This window comes from Rhinolophus sinicus, chromosome 17, assembly GCF_057876585.1.
Source record: "Rhinolophus sinicus isolate RSI-liver-muscle chromosome 17, RSI-T2T, whole genome shotgun sequence".
NCBI classification, from domain to species: Eukaryota; Metazoa; Chordata; class Mammalia; order Chiroptera; family Rhinolophidae; genus Rhinolophus; species Rhinolophus sinicus.
In genome coordinates, this window is record NC_142517.1 from 204,770,799 (window position 1) to 204,794,655 (window position 23,857).

Sequence of the window (23,857 nt, forward strand, 5' to 3'; positions counted from 1 at the left end):
AAAATGTGATTTCTGTGAAAGAAAAGGAGACAGACATACAACATGGAATTCACACTCAGTAACATTGGGATGAGGATCAGAAGATCCCCAAAATGAGTTCTTTGGTAGAAAATGTTTGCTTTGCTTTTCTGTTTCCATATGATACATGTGACCAGACCTAGAGGACAGTAACGTAAGCTGAAACCACCATAAGTCACACATCATCCTTAGTTCGCTGAGAGAGTAGTATCAAGCCACAACACCATTTAATAATAAGAGAAAATATTTATATTACTCTTCTCCTATGGTTTCTGTCACTTCAGCAGCTCAAAACACATGTTCAGAACATGAAAAGAATGTATGCCAAGAGTTGTGTTAACACAGAATTTGCCAATATTAAAACAGGTGCTTTGTCTTACATGTGGATTAAAGATTTGTTTGTTTGGCTCAAATTTTCATCTTGAAAAGGTCCCAAATGTGGCAAGAAAAATGAGACAATGAGTAGTAAGGTGAAATTTAAAATCCATCAGTGATGAAACTAGATAAAATTGTCACCTAAGGGAATACAAGGAGAAGTGCCGCCAGATTCAGTGAAAACCAAGAGAAGTGAGAGGTGTGGCTGGACGAGGACCCTCATGGCAGAAGAGCCAGAGAGCACAGTTCCCCCAAGCAAGTGACAAATCCAAATTCTCCTCATGGGGACAACAGGTAGGGTAGGGTCACACAGGTTAGCAGTGGCAGCTTCCTTGAACCCTTATGGCAGAAAGTTTTGAGAAGCAGAGAAATAGGTATGAATGAAGAACCACCTGGTCAATCTAATAATCCCTAGGCCATTACTCAAGGGAACCAGGGGGACACACCGCAGCAGCTCCTCTCAGCGGGGAAGGAGCAAAGTCTAAACGAACTCACATACAGAAGGTGCCAAAAAAAATGTATACACATTTTAAGAAAGGAAAAAACTGTATTAAAATGGTAATGCTCAAAATATACCAATAACAAAAGATGAATACAAGTCATATGTATATATTTTTAGGCACCGTCAGTATATACACCCTTGAATTAGGAGGGGAATTCCCACCAGACTTTGGCATGGCCTTTGCGTATTGCCTTTTATAAAATAGCTGTTCAAGAACAATTGTGTGTGTCACTCAGATCCAAGTAATAGAATGATTATTAATATTATGAATCACATGGTAATACATATTATATCCCAGGCAACACGCTGAGCATGTTACAAATATTTAATTCTCACAACAGTCCTATAAGTTCGGTGCTCTTATTATCCACATTTGACAGGTGAGGAAATTGAAGCACAGAGAGGCTAAATACCCTAGTGGGTGGGATCAGATACATCGCCCAGGGTTATGTAACTGGAAAGGGTAGTTAGAATTCTGACCCACGTAATCTGACCCCAGAGTCCGTGCGCTTAACCATTTCATCAACAGATCTCCAACGTTTTGGTCTCAGGACCTCGTCATACTTTAAAAATTACTTAAGATCCCACACAGCTTTTACTTTTGTTGGTTATACCTATTAATGTATAGGTATACAAACCAAGAGATTTACAAACTTGTTTAGAAATACAAACCAAGAGATTTTATAAATTATTAATTCATTTAAAATTAATAATAATAAATCCATTAAATTCTAACACCAATAAGAAGTTTTTAATGAAATACTATATTTTTGAAACCAAAACATCAATTAGTGAGAAGAGTGGCATTGTTTTTACATTGTTCAAATCTTTTAGTATCTGACTTAATAGAAAAAAAGCTGGATTCTAGTATCTGCTCTGTATTTAATCTGTTGCGATACATTATTTTGGTTGAAGTATATGAAGAAAATTTGGCCTTACCCAATATGTAGTTGGAAAAGCAGCAGTAATTTAATATAAGCCCTTTCAAATAATTGTGGAATTCTTATTAATATGACAAAAAATGGAAGAGTTGTAGTTTCTTAAAGGATAGTTGCAATGTGGAATATGAAAGCATGTCAGTGAACTTGTTTACTCTATTACATTAAAAGCCCACTGGTCCAACTTGTACTTTGAACGAATCTTTTACCAATGAGTCATTGGTAATGTCACACATTGGTCATTTGGTTCACTGAATAATGCAGAAATTTAAACGTTGACACATTTTATTGTGCTCTATTGAGAAATCATATTGTTAACATCACTAATAAACTCTTCAGAAAATTCATTAAGTTTTCGGAAACAATGAAGCTCAGAATGCTGAACAAAATTTTCCCAAAATTCTAATCTTTGAAAGTTTGATTTTTTTTCATTGGCAACAAACATTGTCACTGATCTTCTTGATGTGTCAGGCTCACTTGACTCATTTTCGAGAAAATATCTGCCAAATGCTCAAATCTGTAAAACTTTAGTTTCTCTGTCAGTTATTCCTTTCATGTAAAGATGGTATTCCATGAACAAGGAGCTTATTTTCTTTGAAATAGCCATCATAGATTCATATTCAGTGGAAGTGCTTTATATGTAATTCCCATTTCATTGTATAGAATATTATAAAGACATGTAATCAAGGAAATAGATCCAAGTGAAATTAACAATGATTTCTGCTGTATTAAGATCATTCTTACAGAAAACTAAAACTGAGAATTTTTTAAACTGTAAGTTTGTGGCTATGAAGATGACAATTAATTATACCAGTACATTTTGGTGCCTTAATCCATGTTAAGGCACAAGCAGTTTTGGTCACCATTGTTTTTGTACCATCAATACAAATGTCAAAGCAATGAAAAAGCAAATAAGGTTTTAGCATTGTTATCAGAATAGTGTTGACCTTGCAGAACCCCTATAAAAATTCTCCGGTACCACCTAGATTCTGCAAACCACACGGAGACACATTATATTCCCTATAAAATTAAAAATAAACAGGTATAGTATATCTATGAAGATATTACAAAAGAGGAAAAGGAAAGTGTATGGACTGAATATTAGCTCCCACCACCGTCAGATTTGTATGTTGAAGCCCTAATCCCCATTGTGATGGTATTTGGAGACAGGGCATTTTGGAGGTAATTAGGTTTAGATGAGGTCCTAAGAGTGGCCCCTCATGATGAGATTAACGCCCTTGTAAGAGACATCACAGAGCTCTCTCTCTCTCTCTCTCTCTCTCTCTCTCTCTCTCTCTCTCTCTCTCCCTCTCTCTCTCCCCCTTTGTGCCACATCTTCTATGTGAAGATACAGAGGAAGGTGTCTCTGCAAGCCGGGAAGAGAGTCCTCATTAGAACACAAACATGCTGGCACCCTGGTCTTAGACTTCCAGACTCCAGAATTGTCTCAAAGTAGAGAAAATAGCTTGAGTTGACTAATACAAAAAGGAACAGAAAAAACTGGTAGATGAACATTCACCAATCAAAATTATATAGCCAAGCAGCAGATCACAACTATAAACATATTATTGTGAACTTAAAAAAGAAAAAAACTTACACTATCGCCTCTATAAAACAAGATATCAAAACTGAGATAACAGAGTTTAGGAAATTAAAAGATGAAATAAAACTCAGGGAAAGGGAAACCAAAGGAGAACAAAACTAACCCTAAAAGAAAGTCCATTCTAGAGCAACCCGAAGGAAAATGCAGTAAAACACAAAGAACAAAGGACTGAGAAAGAAACAAGCAAAACAAAATGAAGAGGCAGACAAGAGAGCCAATATGATGAAAGAGGAAAAAAAAACGTTTAAAGATATGTTTAAAGAAAACTTCCCCCAAATATAAAAAAAAAATGTCTCTACAGACTAAAGGGGTTGATTATGTCCAAGTAACCACTGGAATAGAAGTTCAACATTGAAACTAAGGGTATTGAGCATAAGTTATTTATCTTTGTGATAAGGAAACATTTAGGCAGCCGATATAAAAATCACATCAGCATGAGGGGAGAAATCTGGCAGGCCACATACCATCTTATCGTTCCATATCAGGTCTAGAAGACCAGTGCAGGCAGGCAGTTGAATACTCTTTACAAAGTCCTAGGGAAAGAAAACATTAAACACAAATTATATACCAAGACGTACTGCTAGTATTCAAGAATAAAGATAAGAAACACTCTGGACAGGTAAGGACTCAGGGAATAATATGCTCATTAGCTCTTCTTCAAGAAATTTCTTGATTTAAAAAAAAAAAAAAAAACCTCAGGAAAATATTATATGTAGACAGAAAAAAATGACAGAAAAATGATTCGAGGTGAGCTTTAATTTATACTGAAGTACAGAAATTTGCCAAAGACCAGCTATGAGTGTAGAACAATCTGTACACATAATAAACCTCAACAATACAAAATTAAAATAGAAGCCAAGAGGGAAAGTTGGAGAGAAGGTAGGATGGATACATGAATATGCTGCTTTCCAATTATTTCATAGTTTGTGGTCAAAAAAGAGTACTTAAAACCAATAAGTCAAATAATAGTGTTGTAAGTATAGATTTAAAGATATGAAGGTAAGCACTAAGAAAAACAATATATTTAGTTAAAATTAGATTGTGAAAGAGCGGGGAGGAAAAGGAGGAAGAATCAAATATTTACAAATTTCATTATTGTTCAATTGAAGGAATAAATTTTGTCTAACAAAATAGAGAATTAAGTGTATTAGAGAATGATATTTAATACAGTAACCAATAGAAGAAAAATATAAACACATCACAAAAATATAAAACCAACAACAAAAAATTTTTAAACTGACAAATTGTGTATCTGACAACATGTCACAACAATAGGAAATAATTGGATTCAGATTGGTAGGTTAACTAGTATCCACGTAGAAAAAATTAAAATAGATCCCCACCTCATATTTTATATAAAAATGAAATCTAATGTAAGGAAGGTTTGTGTATAAAAAATAATAGTACTAAAAACAAAGAGCTTGGGAAATTTTCTTTTTTATTATTTTCGCTGAGGATGACACTGCAGGGGAAAAGCCAGGGGAATTAATACACTGTCATCAGCCTCTCTCACCGCCCAGTTTCTGGCCACTGCTCCCCATCAGCTGAAACCAGATGTTGCCAGAGGGCAAATGAGCCAGAAGGATGTAATCTTCACTCCAGGGAAGGCTGGGGAGTGGATCAGGAGAGGTAACAATGTTCCACAAAGTCGCCAAGAATACACAGTGGGGAAAGGATAGTCTCTTCAACAAGTGGTGTTGGGAAAACTGTATATATATCCTCATGCAAAAGGATGAAATTAAACCCATTTCTGACACTACACATCAAAATCAGCTCTAAATTGATTAAAGACTTAAACATAAGTGAAACTGTGAAACTCCTAGAAGAAAACATAGGAAAAATTATTCATGACGTTGGTCTTAGCAGTGATTTCATAGATATGAAACCAAAAGCACAGGCAACAAAAACACAAATAAACAAGTGGGAGTACATCAGACTGAAAATCTTCTGTGCAACAAAGGAAACAATCAACAGAATGAAAAAGGCAACCTATGGAATAGGAGAAAATATCTGCAACCAATATATCTGATAAGGGATTAATCTCCAAAATGCATAAGAGACTGCCACAATTCAATGGAGATTCTTAAAAATTGTTTTTCCAAGTCCTGTCTCAGATAGATGGAGGGAATTTTAGGGGAATTGTTTGTTTTGTTTGTTTGTTTGCATTCACATCTAGGACACCCAGAGCCAAATATGAAGCCTACACTTAGTAAAGTGTTTAAAGATTTTTGGTATTGATCTTATCCATCGATTTTCCTTTCCCTTTATTTATTCACATATTTTGTATGTGGTATAATGTGTTCATCTGTAAGAGACTTCAAATTCTTTTGGAACGGGAGTAATATATAAACAAATAAACATAAAAGATGAGTCCACTTTGCACAGACTGTTGTCTCTAAACCAAGACAGCACAAACTCTGGAGTCAGATTGCCTGGCTTTGAATCTTAGCTCTGCTACTTAGAATTTATGATACTTGGGTACGACATGCAAGATTTTGGGCTGTCAGTTTCCCCATCTGTAAAATGGGAGTAAATAATTAATAGTGTTTCCCATAAACTCACAGTGAGGATTAAATCTGTTACTGTACATAACACAGAACTGTGTCTAGTACATTGTAATGTAAGTGTGACTTAATATTAATGTTGAACTTCCATATTGCATTTTATAGTACAGGACTTGGGTTTACAAATGATACCCAAGGAATCACAATTTGGGAAGAGCAGAGGGTTGGTAAAAAATAAGAAGTGATATGCAATTCAAAGATACTTCAGACATTATCTTACACGGCCCATTATTCTACATGTGGGAACTCAAAGCCTGAAATCCCAAAAGGTTAAGTAGCTGGCCCAGTTCACCCTTCTTCTAGGCGGCAAAGCATATGAGTGAGTGGTTCCAGGCATATAAGGAGCAGACTTACTATCATAAGAAGCAGGAGTCTAGACAGATGGAAACAATGCTGGAGTCCAGACCTGACCCTGTCACTAGTCCAGGAATTGAGGGCAAGTCACTGGATTTTTCTAGGTCTCCATCTGGGGAAAAAGTGTTAAACCAATTTCTAAGGCCTTTCCTAGTTCTTGAAACTTGTAATTCTAGTCATTACTGTTCTCTTTGGGCACATGCCTGTAACTAAACTGGAAACATTTGCAATGTGGTAGAAACAAAGTTTCATAAAGTCAGAACAGAAGATTTAACGTTTCCTACATCCAGGCTTTGACCCTCCTCTGTAGTCTTGCCCAATCTTTCCCATGAAGAAATCTCTTTGAAGTCATTCTGGCTCTGTTGATTAAGGAATCAGTTGTTCTAATCCCCAGACTTTGATCCCCTCACAACCCAGATAGTTTCAAACAGATGAAATCTCCGTTCCACAGTCACGGACCATGCCTGGACCGCAGCCAGCAAAGCACGTGACCCCGCAGCCCAGCCCTTGCTGCTTAGTCAAACTAGCGGTGAACCTCAGGAAGGTGGTCCGATGCCACAGCCATCGCTACTCTAAAGCCAAATCATTAATTCATCCAGGAACTATTCGTGGGCCCCCTCTACATAAGGTTGTCCTAGGCACTTAGGGAACTTACAGTCTAGCAGAGACTCAACAGCCATTATTCATCTAACACTCCAGTGAAAACCCAATTACAACTATGATACATGCTGGGAAGAAAATACTCATGGTGCTACACAAGTAGAGTACAGTGTGGGGCTTTTGACTACCCTTTTAACAGCTGAAGATCTATTATCTATGTCATGAGGGATGGGTTTAAGATGGGGGACTGAGGACAGGAAGCTGGCACTGCTCCAGGCAGAAGAGACAACATGTATAAAGGAACCAGAAGGTGACCAGGACACGAGGCACAGAAAACAATGGGACCATGGTCTGCTCATCATGGGTTTATTCCAGCATAACTCTAAGAAACTGTTTTCTCAGTTATATTAAGACCCAAGTCTCCCTTTACCCCTCTTCCTGCATTGTATTTAGCACTTGGTAATAGCACATTGTCTTGGTTCAGTTTCTCTGCACGATGCAGTTGCCAGAAAATTTAACCAAAGGCTATCCATAATGGTTATTTCCAAATGCTCCTTCATTCCCTACTAAAAAACTGCTTTGATGATGCAGTTACCATCATCATTAACCTAGGATAACACAATCATACTGAAATGTGTTTTCACAAATTGTTTTCCCTCCAGATGGTATATTTTCCAGCAGAAATGGCTTTGTATAGTACCTGCTGTTAGTGAATATCTCATGCCATAGTGTGTCTTCTGGGAAGAATTTTCACCAGGGAAACCCACATTGCTTTTGTTTTTGCTTTGTTTTTTTCAGAAATTAAAGAGCAACAGAAGTAATTTTTCAATTACATGTATGGAATTCCACGTTCATTAACAAACATGAGAAAAATTTTGAAAGGAACTATGATTCCCAAATCAAATCAACATGAGAAGGTCGTTCTTGATATGATAATGTATTGAGATTACTACTTCCTTTCTTTGGTGTTATAAACATGTCTTCTTAGATTATAAAATACAGTTATAGAAGGGAATGCCACAAAACAAAGCCAGAGCTAAGATATCTCCCCACACCCCAGAATAACAACCTGGTTGCAAATACCAACATCCTCTTTTAAAATTGGGAAACCAAAGATAAAATACTGGAGATAATACTGAAGAACCGTTCTCAGAGGGCGTTCTCAGGCTGATATGTACAAAAATGCTGATGGCAGATACATACAATAAGTCCTGAAAATTGTAGGCTTTCAAACACTGAACAATAATTATGATACAGTGGCCTACCTTTTTAGTGAAGTTATGAAGATCAGCATCAGACCTTTCCAGATTCATTGGAGTAAATGGTGTACATTTGATTAAATGGCACTGCATTTATAATAATGAAAGAGTCTGGGAAACAACCAAAGATCCAAGTATTAAGATCTAACTATGCCCAGTAGAGTTTCGGTTCTTTTTAAATATATATATATATTCTAATTATTTGGATAGTAACACTAGACAGAGTGTACATGTGGTAGCTCCCTTTGCCTAGAGCCCCTGATTCACGATGGAGTCTACATTTCCACTATTGAACTCCCAGATGAAATATCAATATTTTAAGGACACATCAAAAGAATGGTATATATTACATACCCATAACCCCAATAATTTAGAGATACTCTCTTCCATGTCACAGAAGATGCCACCCATACAGAGAATCGGGAGGAAGGAGCACATTGTGTCTCAGTCTAAGTTTGTATAAAGTGGGAGAAATCATTTGATTTGGGGATGTCTCAGTATTTTGATCTGAAAAATTTTAACACTAACTGGTATTAAAATAGGTAAAGATGTCCAAGACTTTGATAGATCTTTCTTCTCTATCTTTTGTCCTCTAAAGTGGGCTCCAAAGGTGTAATTTATTTTATCAAGAAGAAAGGTGCTGGCTTGACAGAGTGGCTTAGGAGAGAGCAAGGCTGCAGAAACATCCTTGCGACTTACCTGGACTGAGGCAGACCCTGGGCCAAGGGGGTTTGTTCACTTGAGATGCTGGATAAGACCTGCAGGCTCAGGAGTCAAACCACTTCCCTAGGACGAGGACTCAGCAAATAGCTTAACTTCCTTCAACTATAAAATAAAAATAATAGTAGTTCTTTTTGTATATGCGTTTTGCAAAGCCCATAAAATTAGAAAATGACAGTAAAAACTTAAAGTCTGATACACGGTAAACACTCAGTAAACATTTGCTTCTAGTTTTACCTCATTTAAATCTCACAGGACTCGGGTTTCAGATTCCTGATGTGCATGGAAGGAAAGGAGGAATGAAATGTGTTTTCTGATCGGACCAGGGAAATACATTTGGGCGCCACAGCAGGGACTAAAAACAGCCCTCAAAATTGTCCAGGGCAAGTTAAGCATTGTGCTTTTGTGAAAGGGGGCTCTACTGGGGAGGAGCCATTCTGGGGTGTCACTGGCAGCACAGTGTTGGAGTGAGGCTGTGAAAAGTCACTAACGGCTGGTCCATCAACAGCTACAAGACAGAGTCACTAAATTCTCAGGTCTGGACCCAAGCATGAGGTGCTCCAGTCTGCTGGAAAAGTTTGGGACCCAATCTGGGAGACCTAAAGGCCACGTGGTTGGACTGCAACCAGGTGGGAGTGAGTCAGGACTGTCCTTGGAACATGTAGATAAATCACAGGCTTTGGAATCAGAGTGTTCCGAGTTCAGTCCTAGCTCTGCTTCCTAGTAACTGTGGGCTTTAGCCAAGTGCCTTAAGCGTTTTTAAAGTCAACTCTTTATCCATAACAAGGGAATAATAATTCCAACCATGTAAGGTTCTGTGAGGACTAAAGGAGACGATGCCTTTAAAGCATCTTACACCTCATATATGCTCAGAGGTGTTAGCTCTTCTGTCTTTAACCTCCACCCTCAGCCTCTGCCCACGGGGGAGTGCTTGGTGCAGCAAATGGGCAGTGTTGAGCGTGAATGAAATAACTTTAATCAGCATCATGCACCTTACTGTCCCTCCAGGAACAAATTCAGGAAGAGCCTGCAAATGTGCTTTCCTGAGCTTCTTTTCTAGGATATTTTGATCCTAAAACAGAAATCCTAGAACACATTGCTTCCAATCCCATGTCTTAATGTTTAAATGTCTCCTGAAACAGCCCCCAAAGAGACTGGATATGTTATGATATCAGTCGGATTTGCCTAAAAACAGAAAAGAAACTTTGGCGCTACCCAAACTATTAAGTTGAAAGGAATTGCAAAGCTTATTAACTTTTTAGAGAAAAGAAGAAAGAAAAAGTTTTCCAAGTCCTCTGGTGGTAGCCCTTTGTGGAGAAAAAGGTGATTTCTAAAAAGGAAACTTTAATCATAATGTAACAAAGCCTGACCTTTAAAGAAAGAATTGAATAATCAGCCTGGAAAATAATTTTTAGAAATAAATTCTCCCAGCTGCACAGAATTACTTTGGTTGCTGGCCAGTCAAATACTGTTACGGGTTTATCTTAACCTTGTGGCACTGGAGATGCTATTTAAATGCTGGGGAAAGATGTGCCTCTCCACACAGAGGAGAGGAGTCTGATTCTTCAGTGTGACACAGAGAACATACTTACGAGACAAAGTGAGACACAACCACATGACCTAGAGCTGCAGACATTGCCACGCACCACAATCCCTGACTTATTGGCAAATCCCAACTTCTGGTCTTCAAAGGCTCCTTCTGTTTGTGATGTGGGGATTTTGGTTGCATCATACTAAGATGCCTGGAAAACACCAAATCCCAAGAAAAAGAACAAGGGGTTCCAAGAGAGGACTTGTGGGCATTGGCGTAGACCAGGGTCGGCCCAGCCTGGAAAACTTGGCTTTGAGAGTTGGCTAATGTCACACACAGAAAGGGCCATCTGCCTGCTTTGAACGTCCTTATTTCTTTAGTTCTCAGACTGCTTCTCCCTCACAATCTCATTTCCCTCAGCAGACAACTCAAACCCGTGATTACCAGACACCAACGCAGTAAAAGGAAACAACTATAACGGAGAAATGAGAGACAGGAAAAGGGCAAATCCAGGAGAATTTTATCTCCTTGAAATGCATGTATATTTAAGGACCATGTTAATTTTATTTCATAAGGAAATTCAAGAACTTTAAATGAAAGTATACTTCAAAGAACTGTCTGCTCTGACCTTGATAACCCAAACACAACTCTGGCTAGCCCAGAAAAACCAAGCCCAGACAAAGGAGGACTCCCCACAGAGGCAGGGGCAGAAAGCGTGATGAATTTGGAATTGAACACTTTGAAGGAAAGCCCTGCTCTGCCCTTCTAAGCCATAAGCCCTGAAGTATGACTCAACATTATGACTTGCCTTATCATTATGGGTGGAATTACAGCCCCACAAATTCATATGTTGAGGTTTTAATCCCCGGTCTCTCAGAATGTGACCTTATTTAGAGCTAGGGTCATTCAGGTATAATTAGTTAAGATGAGGACCTCATCCAATATGACTGATATCATTATAGAAGGGGGAATTTGGGGACAGAAAACACATAAACACGCACACACACACACACACACACACACACACACACACACACACACACAGGAGAAAACCATGTGAACACGAAGGCAGAGAGCAAGGTGATGGTAGCCAAAGAACACCAATGATCGCCAGCAAACCACTGAAAGCTAGGGGACAGCCTTCAAAGAGATTCTTCCTCACATCCTCCGGAGGAACCAACACTGCCAACACCTGATCTCAGCCTTCTAGCTTCCAGAAACTGTGAGGTCCCAGTTGCTTAAATCACCCAGTTTGTGGTATTTTGTTACAACAGCCCTGGCAAATTAATATGCTGACATCCTTGATGGAGCTGTTTGTGTCCACCATTTTATTCACCACACAAGCATTTTCCAGTCTCTCTTATGTGTCAGCCACTACATGGGCTCTGTAGATGCAGAGAGAATAGGCCACAGTTGTCACCTCTTGGCCTGTGCAGTCTTATACAGTAACACGAGTCAGATGTGGCTATCAAGCCCTTGATGTGTTAGAGTCTAAAACCTATACGAGATTTCAAAGCGTTTATACAACAATGTGAAATAGCTCATTAACGTATTTTGTATTGAGGTGTTGAAATAATATTTTAGATATTTGGGTTAAATAAAGGTTATTGTTAAAATTGATTTCTTCTATTTCTTTTTAATTTTTCCATTTGGCTGCTAGAAAAATTTTAAATTTCACATGTGCTTGGTGGTATAAATATGCAGGAAAGCATAGCCATAGGAGCTCTCAGACCAGGGGTGGTCAACTTAGAAGCAAATCATAGCCTTGACTCAAGGCAGCACTGGAGGTGTCTTTACAAGTCTGTGGGAGCTTCGGAGAAGGAGCCTGATCTTTAAAAGACAGAATTAAATAATTAGCTTAGAAAATAATTCTTAGTAATAAATTATCCCAGCTGCGCAGAATTATTTTGGATGCTGGCCAGTCGAATGCTGTTACGGGCTTAGCTTAAGAGAGTGGCACTAGAGATGCTATTTAAACACTGGGGAAAGATGTGCCTCTCCACAAAGAGGAGAGGAGTCTGATTCTTCAGTGTGGCACAGAGAGCACACTGACGAGACAAAGCGAGACACAACCATATGACCTGGAGCTGCGAACGCAGTCATGCACGAAAACCTCTGCCTTATTGGCAAATCCCAACCTGATGGCAGACCAGGGAAGACAAGGCCCCGAGTCTGGCCTTTTTGGGGAATTGCAAAGAACTCTTTAGGCTACCCTATCAGCCCCTGTGAAGGAGTGAGAGGAGAAAGTGAAAACCCAATATGGCGGCATCAACTAAACACTCGCAAGGTGCCAGCTCTGAGCTAAGTGCTTTACATGTATTCACGTGTTTAATTCTCAGTGCAGCGCTGTGAGTTAGCACATTTTATTCTCATTTTACAGATGAGGAAACTAAAGTCTGCGATGCTAAGTTCTTTGCCAAGGGCAATGCAGAAGAAGGGATTAAACCTGAGCCTGAAATAACAGGTGAGAGCCAGATTTCAAAGGAGCTTGTTCATCATGCTAACATAAAATTAAAGAAGGAAGGCAGGAAGGGAGGGAAGGAGGACATTAATTAGTTTCTCTTGCACACAATGAGGATGTGTAATGCAGGGCGGCCTGCGTGGTCTCTGCTCCTGCTCCCCACATAAGAACGCAGGACATGGTGAGGCCAAAAAGGAACACCCACGGAGCCATAGATGGGGGAGTCATACCACTATATTCTCGCTGGTGGCTGGGTTGGAGAAACAGGAAACAGGAGCCACACAATTCTCAACCCTCATTGCTCCGCTTGCAGGCTCAGCCACCATCTTCTTGCTAGGCCCCATTTCCTACTAGTGTAGCCACAGCAGTTATATTAGTGGCCAATGGCTCACTGGTTACAGCTGACAGCCAACTAGCCACAGCTGATGGCCATCCCATCACAGTTGATGGCCATTTACTACCTGAGCCAGCACCTGTCTATGTGAGGCCGAGAGCCTGGAAACTACTTTCTGAGGCTCTGCCCCCACAGGATGCCATGGAAATATTTTAAGCAAGAGTCTGGCATAATCACGTTTGAGTTTTAGAACAATAGGAGGCCATAAAGAGTGGTGAGGCTGGAGATTCTGTGTTCACATAAGAAGCTGATTCTCTTCCTCATTGGGAAATAGGTGAATAATCGGGAGAATTTCCTGTTCCTTTGAACTTTCAAGGATGCTGTGCTCTCAGGAGGCACTTAGCAGACAAAAGACAGAGTGATCTGAGGACACAGCTGGTCTGACTGAAGTCAAATTGTGGGTGATACCAAGTCTTCTATCCTTTCTTCAGGAGCTTGACATCAACACACTCCTGCCATGACACTTGCAAGCATGGGAACGTCGTGTGTCAATCTCAGGACTGAGACAGTAGAAGAAATAAGACTTCTGCCATGGACGTCCACCTCGGGCATGAGACTGATGCCAGGTTTCACCTTCAGGTTCCAGAGCATTTTGGCATCTCTCAGGCCCCCAGAATGAATTTTTATTACATTTTATGAGGCTGCCTAATATGTGGGACGCATCACACCTTTCCTTCGAGTGTAATAGAGAAGAAATGGCTCTAAGAAAATAATGATTTTGATTCTTTAAAACAATTTTTTTATACAATAACACATAGAATGTGATGATTCAAAACTCATAATTGTTTTAGTCCTAAATCTGAAACTTAGGCAAGTTTAGATTCGATGGCTCTTCTCCAAAATATGACGTTGGAGTTATCAGTGGTCTCTTGAAGTTCTCTGGTGGTCCCCAGGTGCCCTGTTTCAGTTTGGGAAACATGTGCTGTAGTGTCCATCATCTCATATTTCATGTCTGAAAAATATACATTAAGAACCAAGATATGGGTAAAACTCAGAGCTGCTATTTTAAGGTGCATTGTGAAGAAGTTTCTACCCTGATAGAAACATGATCTACGTTCTAGGAAGATAGTTATACAGTCACCTCTCTTGACCAATGGATTACAAAAAGGTGCCTCTTCCTCTGGACCGACACCACGCCTGCTGGCAAGACACACGCTCTGCTGGAGGAGCAGGGACTGGTTTCCAGTGCAGCCTGCTTGGACCTCCCTCTCATGTGCACTTGGGCAGGACACAAGCTCCACTCTGTGTAGTCACTCTCAGAATCGCATACCACTCAGATGGAGCTAGCAGGATGGTCAGATTGCTAGTGGATCGCTGCAAATCAACCACACACTCACAGATCTGAAAAATTATAAAGTGTAAAATTCTAAATACAAAAGAGGCCACTAAATGTAATAGACTCGTTATATGATCTTAATGAGGCACTGAGCTTCTACAGTGATCCACGATAACTTAGTGTCTTGATGATTTAAGGAAAAAGAAAACTAGTAGTAATGAGAAATTTATTAAATCTGGATGATCAGAAAACTAGTTTTAATTATTTTAATAACTATGTTTCTATGAGAAACAGAAAAAGTTAGTCACTTGAAGTTTTGTGTGTTTTTTTTGGGGGGGCAGTGGTTTATAAGACCAAACATTTATACTAACTGAAGGGGAAAATGTATGTAAATGTTAAGTATTTTTTTAAGGAATTTTATTACCTCCGAGGGCTCTGAATCCAAGAATTGCATTAAACATCTGTTGCTTATCGGAGAACGCACTTTAATAAATAAAGAAGAATGGCTTGAAACCAGCACATCAAAGCCTCAATTTCAGTTGTACCAGCTTCTACTTACACTAAAATTACAATATGTCTAGTAAATTGTTATTTTAATATGCAGACGCAGTATTTTCCCAAGTAGGCAAACACTTCCAATAACCATGTTATTCATCCTACTTATTTGCTTATTAAAAATAAGCATAAAACTTGAGCTTTACAAGGCCAAACCCACAAGCTCCTAATTAGTTCTAAAATAATGAGGTTTTACTGTACTAATTTCTAGAAGTGTAGTACTAAATTCTAGGAAAAGCCGGGGTCGTTAAAATGGAGAAAGGCAGTAAGATATTTGGCAAAGTCTGAATTAAATGCCTAATTCCATCCTAAGCCCCCAATTAAAATATTTTTATACCCATAATAGCATCTACATTCAGATGATTTAATTTTGAATATAATGAAAATTATTATTAGATTTGGTTTGCTGGGAAAAAATCAGAACCAGAGCCACTATACTCATATTTGTGATGAGTTTGGTTTTGGTTGATCGCAAATTTACATTAAAAAGTGACCCTGGACTGCAGTCAACTCTTGGCTTTTCTTTACAAGTGAGTGTTTCCTTAAGTGTTTAAGCTTTGCCTCCAAAGGACAAAGAATATTCTGGCATGGCAACCAGGACCACATAATGACAGGTTTGAAAACAAGCATCACATTTTACTTCACAAATCTCATAACGTTTTCCAGTGACCCAACGCCGGTCTAATATGTATGTTTAGATAAAGGGATAAAAACACTTTTATTAAGACAGCAGTTGTTCTATGAAGTACAGACATGAAAGCATTGATAATTATCTATAATTTGATATGAAGGGGTTGAAAATATGCGTCCATTTTTAGATCACATCAGTACCTTTTTATAGGAAACTCTAAGCCAAGCTGCTGAACTTAATAGGAACTCGAAACTATTTTTAAGTGAAAGTCCTAAGTTTCCTAAGCAAAAACTCTTCAGGTTTTTTTTTAATGGCCAATTTTGGGTGCATAAGTAAAACCCAAGATACTGTTACTAGGACATTCCAAGAGAAACATTTCCCCCAAATCTCTTTGTGAACGTCAGCTTTGCTCAAGCATCCAAGAGTACGTCTTAGGTTCATTTTCAGCAAATTTAGTTTATTTGTAAATGTCCAAAATAACATGGTTAAGATTTTTCTTCCTCTTAGCAATTTGCTTTAACTCATCCCATTGCTTTTCTTTCTAAACTCAGGTTTTTGTGCTATACATAGTTCTCTTCTGGTGACTATTATCAGCTGGCACCTCTCTTCAAAAAAAGCACCCAAGGGCCGGCCAGGTGGCTCGAGCCGTTGGAGCTCCGTGCATCTGGCTCCGAGGGCTGCCGGTTCGATTCCCACGTGGGCCGGTGGGCTCTCAACCACAGGGTTGCTGGTTCAGCTCCTTGAGTCCCGCAGGCGATGGTGTGCTCCCCCACCCCCTGCAGCTAGGATTGAGCACGGCACCTTGAGCTGAGCTGCCTCCCGGATTGCTCAGTTGGTTGAAGCGGGGGCTCTCAACCACAACGTTGCCGGTTCAGTTCCTAGAGTCCCGCAAGGGATGGATGGTGGGCAGCGCCCCCTGCAACTGGGGTTGAACACGGCACCTTGAGCTGAGCTGCCACTGAGCTCCTGGATGGCTCAGTTGGTTCGAATGCGTCCTCTCAACCACAGGGTTGCCGGTTTCGACTCCCACAGGGGATGGTGGCTGTGCCCCCTGCAACTGGAGGGTGGTGACTGGACCTGGAGCTGAGCTGCGCCCTCTGCAGCTAAGACTGAAGGGACGGCGGCTTGGGGCTGGACGGCACCCTCTGCAGCTAGGATTGAGGGGACGGCAGCTTGACTTGGAGAAGAGGCCTGGAAGTACACACTGTTCCCCAATAAAAAAGTCCTGTTCCCCTTCCCCAATAAAATCTTTAAAAAAAAAAAAGCACCCAAAGTTCTTAAGTTGAACACTGCGCCCCAAAAGCCAAATCTTGGCATCTAACAAGAAGTTTCTTGAAGATCAATATGAATTTAGCAATAATGGGGACCTTCATCTTCACTCCAGTTCGGTCCAGGGTATCTAGGAGAGAAGAAGACAGCACAATTTGGAAAGCTCGAGAAATAGTAAGCTACGAAGAATCAAATTGTCACCATGCCCCATCTGACAAAAATAGTAACAAATAGGAGCAATTCAGGATGATCTGCAGTGTCCAACAATCTTGTTAAAATTTGCGCCAATGGATCATGAACCCAAACATGTGCTCTCAGATGTAGAGCATATATGCTCTTCTTTGCTAAAATCAGAGAAAGTGCGGAATGGTGTCATGTAAACAATTAAATAGCTACGTTAGGAAAGGAGGGCGGGGAGGAGGAAAGGAAAAGTGGAAAATAGCAGAGGAGACGAGAAAGAAAATAATGTTTTTTAAAGTATAAATTTTGCGGGAAACCAGTCAAATTCATATGCTTCAGACAGAAAATAAAAATGCTCTGTCCCATCACTCTCCCCTCTTCTTTTTCAGCAGCAGAAAGAAACAGAAACAAATGTATGATAAGAATTTGCAATCTACTAAATGCAGGTGTCTTAAAACACATTATCCGTTTCCTTCCTAGGGGTCACGTTTGTTCTATTTTGATCAGGAAGCTGACATTGAACATTATGCTTCGTTCTATAAGTAGCCACCAAATCTTTCTGGAATTAGGTAAGGGATGATGTTTTCCTTCAGTAAAAAGCCAACACTCACCTTTACAGAAAGTGTGCAGGAAGTCTCTACAGTTCCTTCCAGGGTCTAGGACTCTGTGCCAGAGCTTGCAAATCAAAGGCTCACGTAGTGATTTTTCCTTCCATCCGTCTATCCGTCCTGCTAATAGAAACTTATTGGATTTTCCGTATGTGCCTGGTCCTGTGATAGGAGCTGGGGATAAAACGTGAACACAGGGGGCAAAATCCCCATCTTAAAGACACTTTCTCCCCAGAGGTTTAAACAGATATTTCCATAATTATGCAAATAAATATATAATTGTAAACTACAATGAACAACATGAAGGGAAATACAGGCTGCGACAGACTCCTTTAATAGAAGGATTTGAGTCAGAGTTTTAAGTTGTCCTGAGAAAAACAAAATAAAACAGGCATCTTGGTTCTTAGGGGTGGAGAGAGTATTTTGTCCATTAATCACAGCCAACACAATACTTAAGCAAAATCTCATATGATTTGTGCTCAAATAAAACTTCCCAAGCCTTTGTTTGCTTTTAAAATTATTTCCATTGCTATCAAAAATACTTCAAAAATGAATAGCAAAGGATGTTTATTTATAGTGGTTTAGTATGTTCCTTTAAAATAAGCTAGAGGGTTTTAAAAGGAATAAAAATTGGAAAAAAAAAATCCAAAAGAGGTGGGTCTTGACTAAACAGAGCAACAGCCCTGGACCAGAATTCCGAGGGTTCTAGTCTCCATCCCACACTCCCTTGCCATGCTGCCTTGGCCAAGATAGGCAACCTCTCTGAACCTCACTTTCCTTATCCCTAAAGTAACTGCCACACCCACCTATTGGATCCCTCTGAGGGGCCTATGAGTCAATGTATACGACAGCGCTTTGTGACCGACAGTACAGAAAGTACCTGTATAGTACGGAAAGGGAGAGAACAAAGCATCAAAAAATAATAAAACAGGTCTGAATCCGCCCTCAGAGAGGATTTAGTATTGGCTCTCTCAAAAGACTTCATTAGCTTTTGAAAGATGTCATTGTGTATTTATCCTTAAATTGTTTACTAATCATCTCAATTAAAAGCTCCTGCCAATATTATCAGAGCCAATTACTTAGCACATCATAGTTAGTTCCCTGAAAAAAATACTGACGCCTGCTTTCTGCAATATATTACCATATGTACTCTTGGGATTCAACTTTTACTGAGAGAGAAAATGGCCTTGTTTGGAAATATATACCAGCTGGGTTCTTTATTTCTTTTCCTTTTCTCCCCCTCTTAGAAGTATATTCAAGGACAATGGAGTAACACCAAAATTGGAAAAAGTTCAACATGAGAGAAAATGCCATTTTCATCAGAGGAGAAGGTAGTAATTCTTATTAGAGTTCATGTCCTCAGCAGGCACCCATATTTCCACTGCAGAAGCCTTTCTATTTGTTACTGATTCCATGAAGGGCATTGCTCAAGGCACACAGGCTCCATGGCCACCTGCCTCATTCGATTAATGGGGCCTTCCTGAGAAATCATGGCCTGGAGGAGACATTTTTAAAGAGTCTTGTCAGACAGAATCACCCCACGTTTACCTTCGAGGATTTCAGTGCAGGTTCTCCAAAGATGGAGGTGAGATTTTATAAATACCAATCATTTGCAAAATGTTCCAGAAGACTCACCTCCAAAATCAGTTGAGCACACTAAATAACTCTTCCCATTGTTGACACACTACCATCTCATTTAAGGGGCAGTAATTAAATATAAATTGAGTGTTAGAAAATAAAATACCATTTTTAAACACAATCAAGGAATGGGTTATTTGTAACCAAGTTTGAACATATTTTTAGATAGAATTTCCTACTTACTCAATTTGGTCTATTTTTGTCCTTCAGGTTTTCATTACTTAAAAAAAGGAAAGACAAAGTACGAAACTCCTCAACTTTATTAATGCAAACATATGTTTTATTAAAGAATGAATGCATTTATGCTAAAGAATAGTTTACATGTGTTGGAAAGCAGCAAGCGTATCTCCAAGAGGCGTGTTCTCCTCGATATGACTCCATGCTTATTCCACATGCCTTAAACCCGGACCCACACGCAGGGGCACACGTACACACACACAAACGCATACAGGGACACACAGATACACAGACCAAAACACCAACACCATTGCTCTCTGGATGCAATTAGCTCTCACATAAGGCTGCTGTAAGGTGCCCCAGCACCCCTAATATTACCAGGGGTAAGAACAGACTTTATAAACGAGCAGCATTACCTGGAAAACTAACCATCTGCTCTCAGCCTTAAATGTATGTATTTTAACAAATACTTTCAACTTCATTTAACATTGACTCGTATTGCTTACAACATTAAAAGAGCCATGAAACTGAAAAATCTCAGGTTCTGTCAGTGAGAACTTCCCATTAGAAATAGTGAACACACTAGCAACCCTGACCCTGAGATGTTACCAATTTTAAGATAACAAGGTCAGATTTCTCTTTAGATTGAGATGAACATAGGTTCTCTAGACAAGCGACGTTGATTGAACTCATTCCCTCTTTGAGTGCAACATTGAGTGATGGGGGCAAGCCTTCCTTGGTGATACCAAGTCAGATTTGAAGCTTGCCATGAAAGATTCATCAGAAAGGACCATCAACTCAATAAGTTACCGTAAATCAGGGTTGAAAAAAGGACAGCCAGCATAGAGTTTGTTCAGTTGCTCATAACTCATTCCCTTTTTCCAAGGTTTCTGTTGTGGTGGTGGTTGTGTTAAACAGCTAGCTGGTTTGATGGTTCATTTCATCTGCTTGGTTTTTTCCTTTCTTTTGGTGTCCTGCAGTGTATGTTAAGAGTCTGTCCTTGTGGGGATGTTGGCACAGGTTGGAAGGGGAAAGACGGTGGATGGGGGAGGAGAAGGGAACTACCATTTATTAGTAGTAGTTGCAAGGATTCTAAGAAAATAGATGACATGAATACACTAAGAGGGTACTACTTGATATATTTATGCAAATAAAAGCATTATCTTTAACTGTGAATTAATTGTCAACTATCAGGCTGTTAGTTGTAAAGCTCAATGAAGGCTGTGCTGATTTGCTTACTGAGGAGAGAATCTAAAACATGCCATAGGAGAGGAACTCTCAGGACCAGATCCACCTGAGGTTTTCCTTTAGCCCCGAGACTGCCACACCCCCCAACCCCTGCCATGAGTAGGGATCCTATAGGTGCATCTAACATTCTTGTTGGGTTGCATAAGGCAAACTGGAATGGTCCATCGGATTACAGCCTCAGTGTATTTGCCTGAGAGTGGTGGAAATCAGCATGGAGATCTTCTACAGAGAGGCAATGGGAAATGAGGGGGAAAACAAAAAAGAAGAGAGTCTAGAACTTTCCTCCCCATCCACACTCCCCCCCTCCTCACAGTCACAGCAGCAGCAGATTTCAATGTAACGTAATTACTTTAATAATACATTTCTTTAGATTTAGAATTGCTCTTCTGAATTTAAAAAGCTTGGTCAGCCAATAGTTTGGCAGTCTTTCATCCCAAATTTGAATCATTGCTTATTCATCTATCGTCTGGAATCCCTTGACCAATGCTGCCTTTTCTGAAGCACCCTAAGTTCATTCAGCCATCATCGGATTCCAATTCCTGGGAAACCTCTTCGGATGAGCTGTTCCTGTGGATCCGACCATCACTCTTCATACTGTGGAAAGTCTTCTTGAAGGCCTCCATCATGGCGTGGGCCAGCTTCTTGGCCTCGAGCTTGCTCTCGCACTCGACAGCGTGGCAGTCCATCTGGTAGGACAGGTCGTCGTTGATCTCCCTGTAAACCCAGGCGAAGATATTGGGGCTCACGTTATGGTCGGCAGTGCAGTAGGCAATGCGGGCCACCTGGAAGGTATCCATGTGGACTGTGGCCTCTCCTTTGTGGTCCAGGTGATGGAGCCACACTTGGAATGGTCGGATTTCCAGGAGGGCGTTGGCTGGAAAGACGTCTTCGCGGGCTAGTGTGTGCTTCTTCCAGAGCTCAATGACGGGCTTTTCTGTGCAGCCTGACAAAAACTGCATGCCTGTGGTGGGCACTTTGCCCAGATAGGTAACCTGCAGAGGGAAGAGAGGAAGAAAAATGGGATGGTCAACCATAAGCTCTTCATCCCAGTTGCTCATTCGGATGTTCTCAGTCAGGATGTCACCCTGGGAAGGTGGAGAGACATCTTTCTTGCTCCCTAAACAAATAACTGTCATCAGCACTTTTACCTTTTCTCCTTAACAAGTTGCCTGTTTGGCAAAGGTATTGAAATTCTTTCAATAGAGTTGGATTCTAAAAATCCAGTTCGTAGAAAACTACTCTTCCTCTTCCTACCACCCTGTTAAACCCAAATGAGAGTGACCAATTATGATCTTTTGCATAATTCAACATTTCTTTAAAATTATAGAGCCTCTTGAAGTTTATTTGCAACCAAACAACACGCAGAATTTAATGATAAGAAGGAATCAAAAGGATGGTAGTCTGAAAGCAAAATCTTTATTAAACGTATCTCTTAGCCTGGTTCTCTTTCCATATCTCTCAGTGTTTGATTTCACTTAAGCTACTTGCTTCTAGCAAATGCCAATGACACACATAAAAAAATGATTTGTTTAAATTATGGCCTAAAACGTGACTATTTTCCATCTAAGATAATCTTTGAAAATATAGGTTTTACAATCTAAACAGTTTTTGAACTGATGGGACATTTGGTTATAGGGATAATATATGAAAGACCTACAGATGGGGTAAGATTAACATGCTGGTTTATCAAACAGCTAGGTTTGATACTAAAACTAAGAAATGTAATTCCAAGTTATTCAAATAGTGTCCTTTTAAAAGCCTGCTTAGGGTCTACCAAGAAGGGCTTTTCATTCTTTCACTCTTTTTTCATTCATCAAAATAGATGTAACTGCTACCATTATGGAAATGCATAACATTGAAGAAATCATTTAAGGAACAATACAAAATAGTATGTAATTAAGTTCAAAATTAGTAGAACAGATATAAATACTACGAATTTGAGGAAGAAAGGCTTGGAAAAAAGCCCATGGAAATGGTGACAACTGAGAAAGGATACTTGGCCATAGGGATTCCAAATGAATGTTTATATTTAGTGGGACCATAAAGGCCATGTACAAAAATTTCAGAACACAGAAGTTAAACACTGCTGCACGTTCTCATGCTTTATCTCTTAAACAAGAGTTAATTGGGTAATCCCTTGAAAAATACAACTTCTTAGGAAAGAGTCGTAAGTGCTGCACATTCTAGAAATATTTACTGGGAACCTATTATACACAACGGCTGTGGGCCAGGTGGGCACGTGGGAGGGGAAGAACGAAGATGGAGAGGTCCAAAAATCAATAGGAAGGAAGGAATTGGATATTTATCTTTGAGGTGGGGAAAGTCGAGAATTAAACCCTAGCTCCACAGGTCACCAGGTGTGTGGTTCTAGCCACAGCATTAATCCTTTACAAACACACAGACAGAACTATGATGCAAGGCAGACCATGAAAAAGGCAGGCAAACGGTACCACAAAGCATCCTGAGCGTTCATCAGAGGGAGTGATGGCATCCTGCTGGCACAAGACCTCAGGGAGGACAGTCACTGGATTTCAAGGCATCGGGGCCTCAACATATAGATAGGGGCCCGGCAAGTCAAGGTGGTGAGAAAAGGAGGCAACAGAAAGGGCTGCAGTGGGGAAAGTCCCCACCTCTTTGGCAAATAGGCCACTTTGGCCTGACCACACATTCGTTTGTGGCAGGGCAGCCCTGGAGAAGAGACAGAAGGTGCATGACCACTGGATAAAAACAGGCTGGACACTGGGATGGCCCTGCATGCAGTCTGTCTGAGAAGCGGGGACTGCTCTGCTCTTGATGGATTGCCACTGAAAATCTATGGTCCAAGCAGTGCCTGGATTTGATCAAGGTTGTGAACTCAGAGGACTTGAGTGATGCCATGAGGAAAGATGGGTGGGGAGGGCTGACTAAGAGCAGAGTGCTCGGACAACCAGTTGTTGCAACAACACAGCCAGGAGGC

At 40.1% G+C, this 23,857-nt stretch overlaps 1 protein-coding gene and 1 long non-coding RNA gene across 3 annotated transcripts in view; one reads left to right on the forward strand and one right to left on the reverse strand.

Moving 5' to 3' along the window:
* Positions 1–23,857, forward strand: part of LOC141567474 (uncharacterized) — a 263,287-nt gene that overhangs the window by 215,947 nt on the left and 23,483 nt on the right. The window lies entirely within an intron of this gene.
* PID1 (phosphotyrosine interaction domain containing 1) overlaps positions 19,719–23,857 on the reverse strand; it is a 215,280-nt gene continuing 211,141 nt past the window's right edge. For both annotated transcript variants that reach the window (XM_019737408.3, XM_019737407.3), the window contains one exon: positions 19,719–21,893. In XM_019737408.3, the coding sequence (XP_019592967.2) occupies positions 21,417–21,893 (477 nt within the window). In that variant the 3' untranslated portion in view covers positions 19,719–21,416. The remainder of the gene's footprint in view (positions 21,894–23,857) is intronic.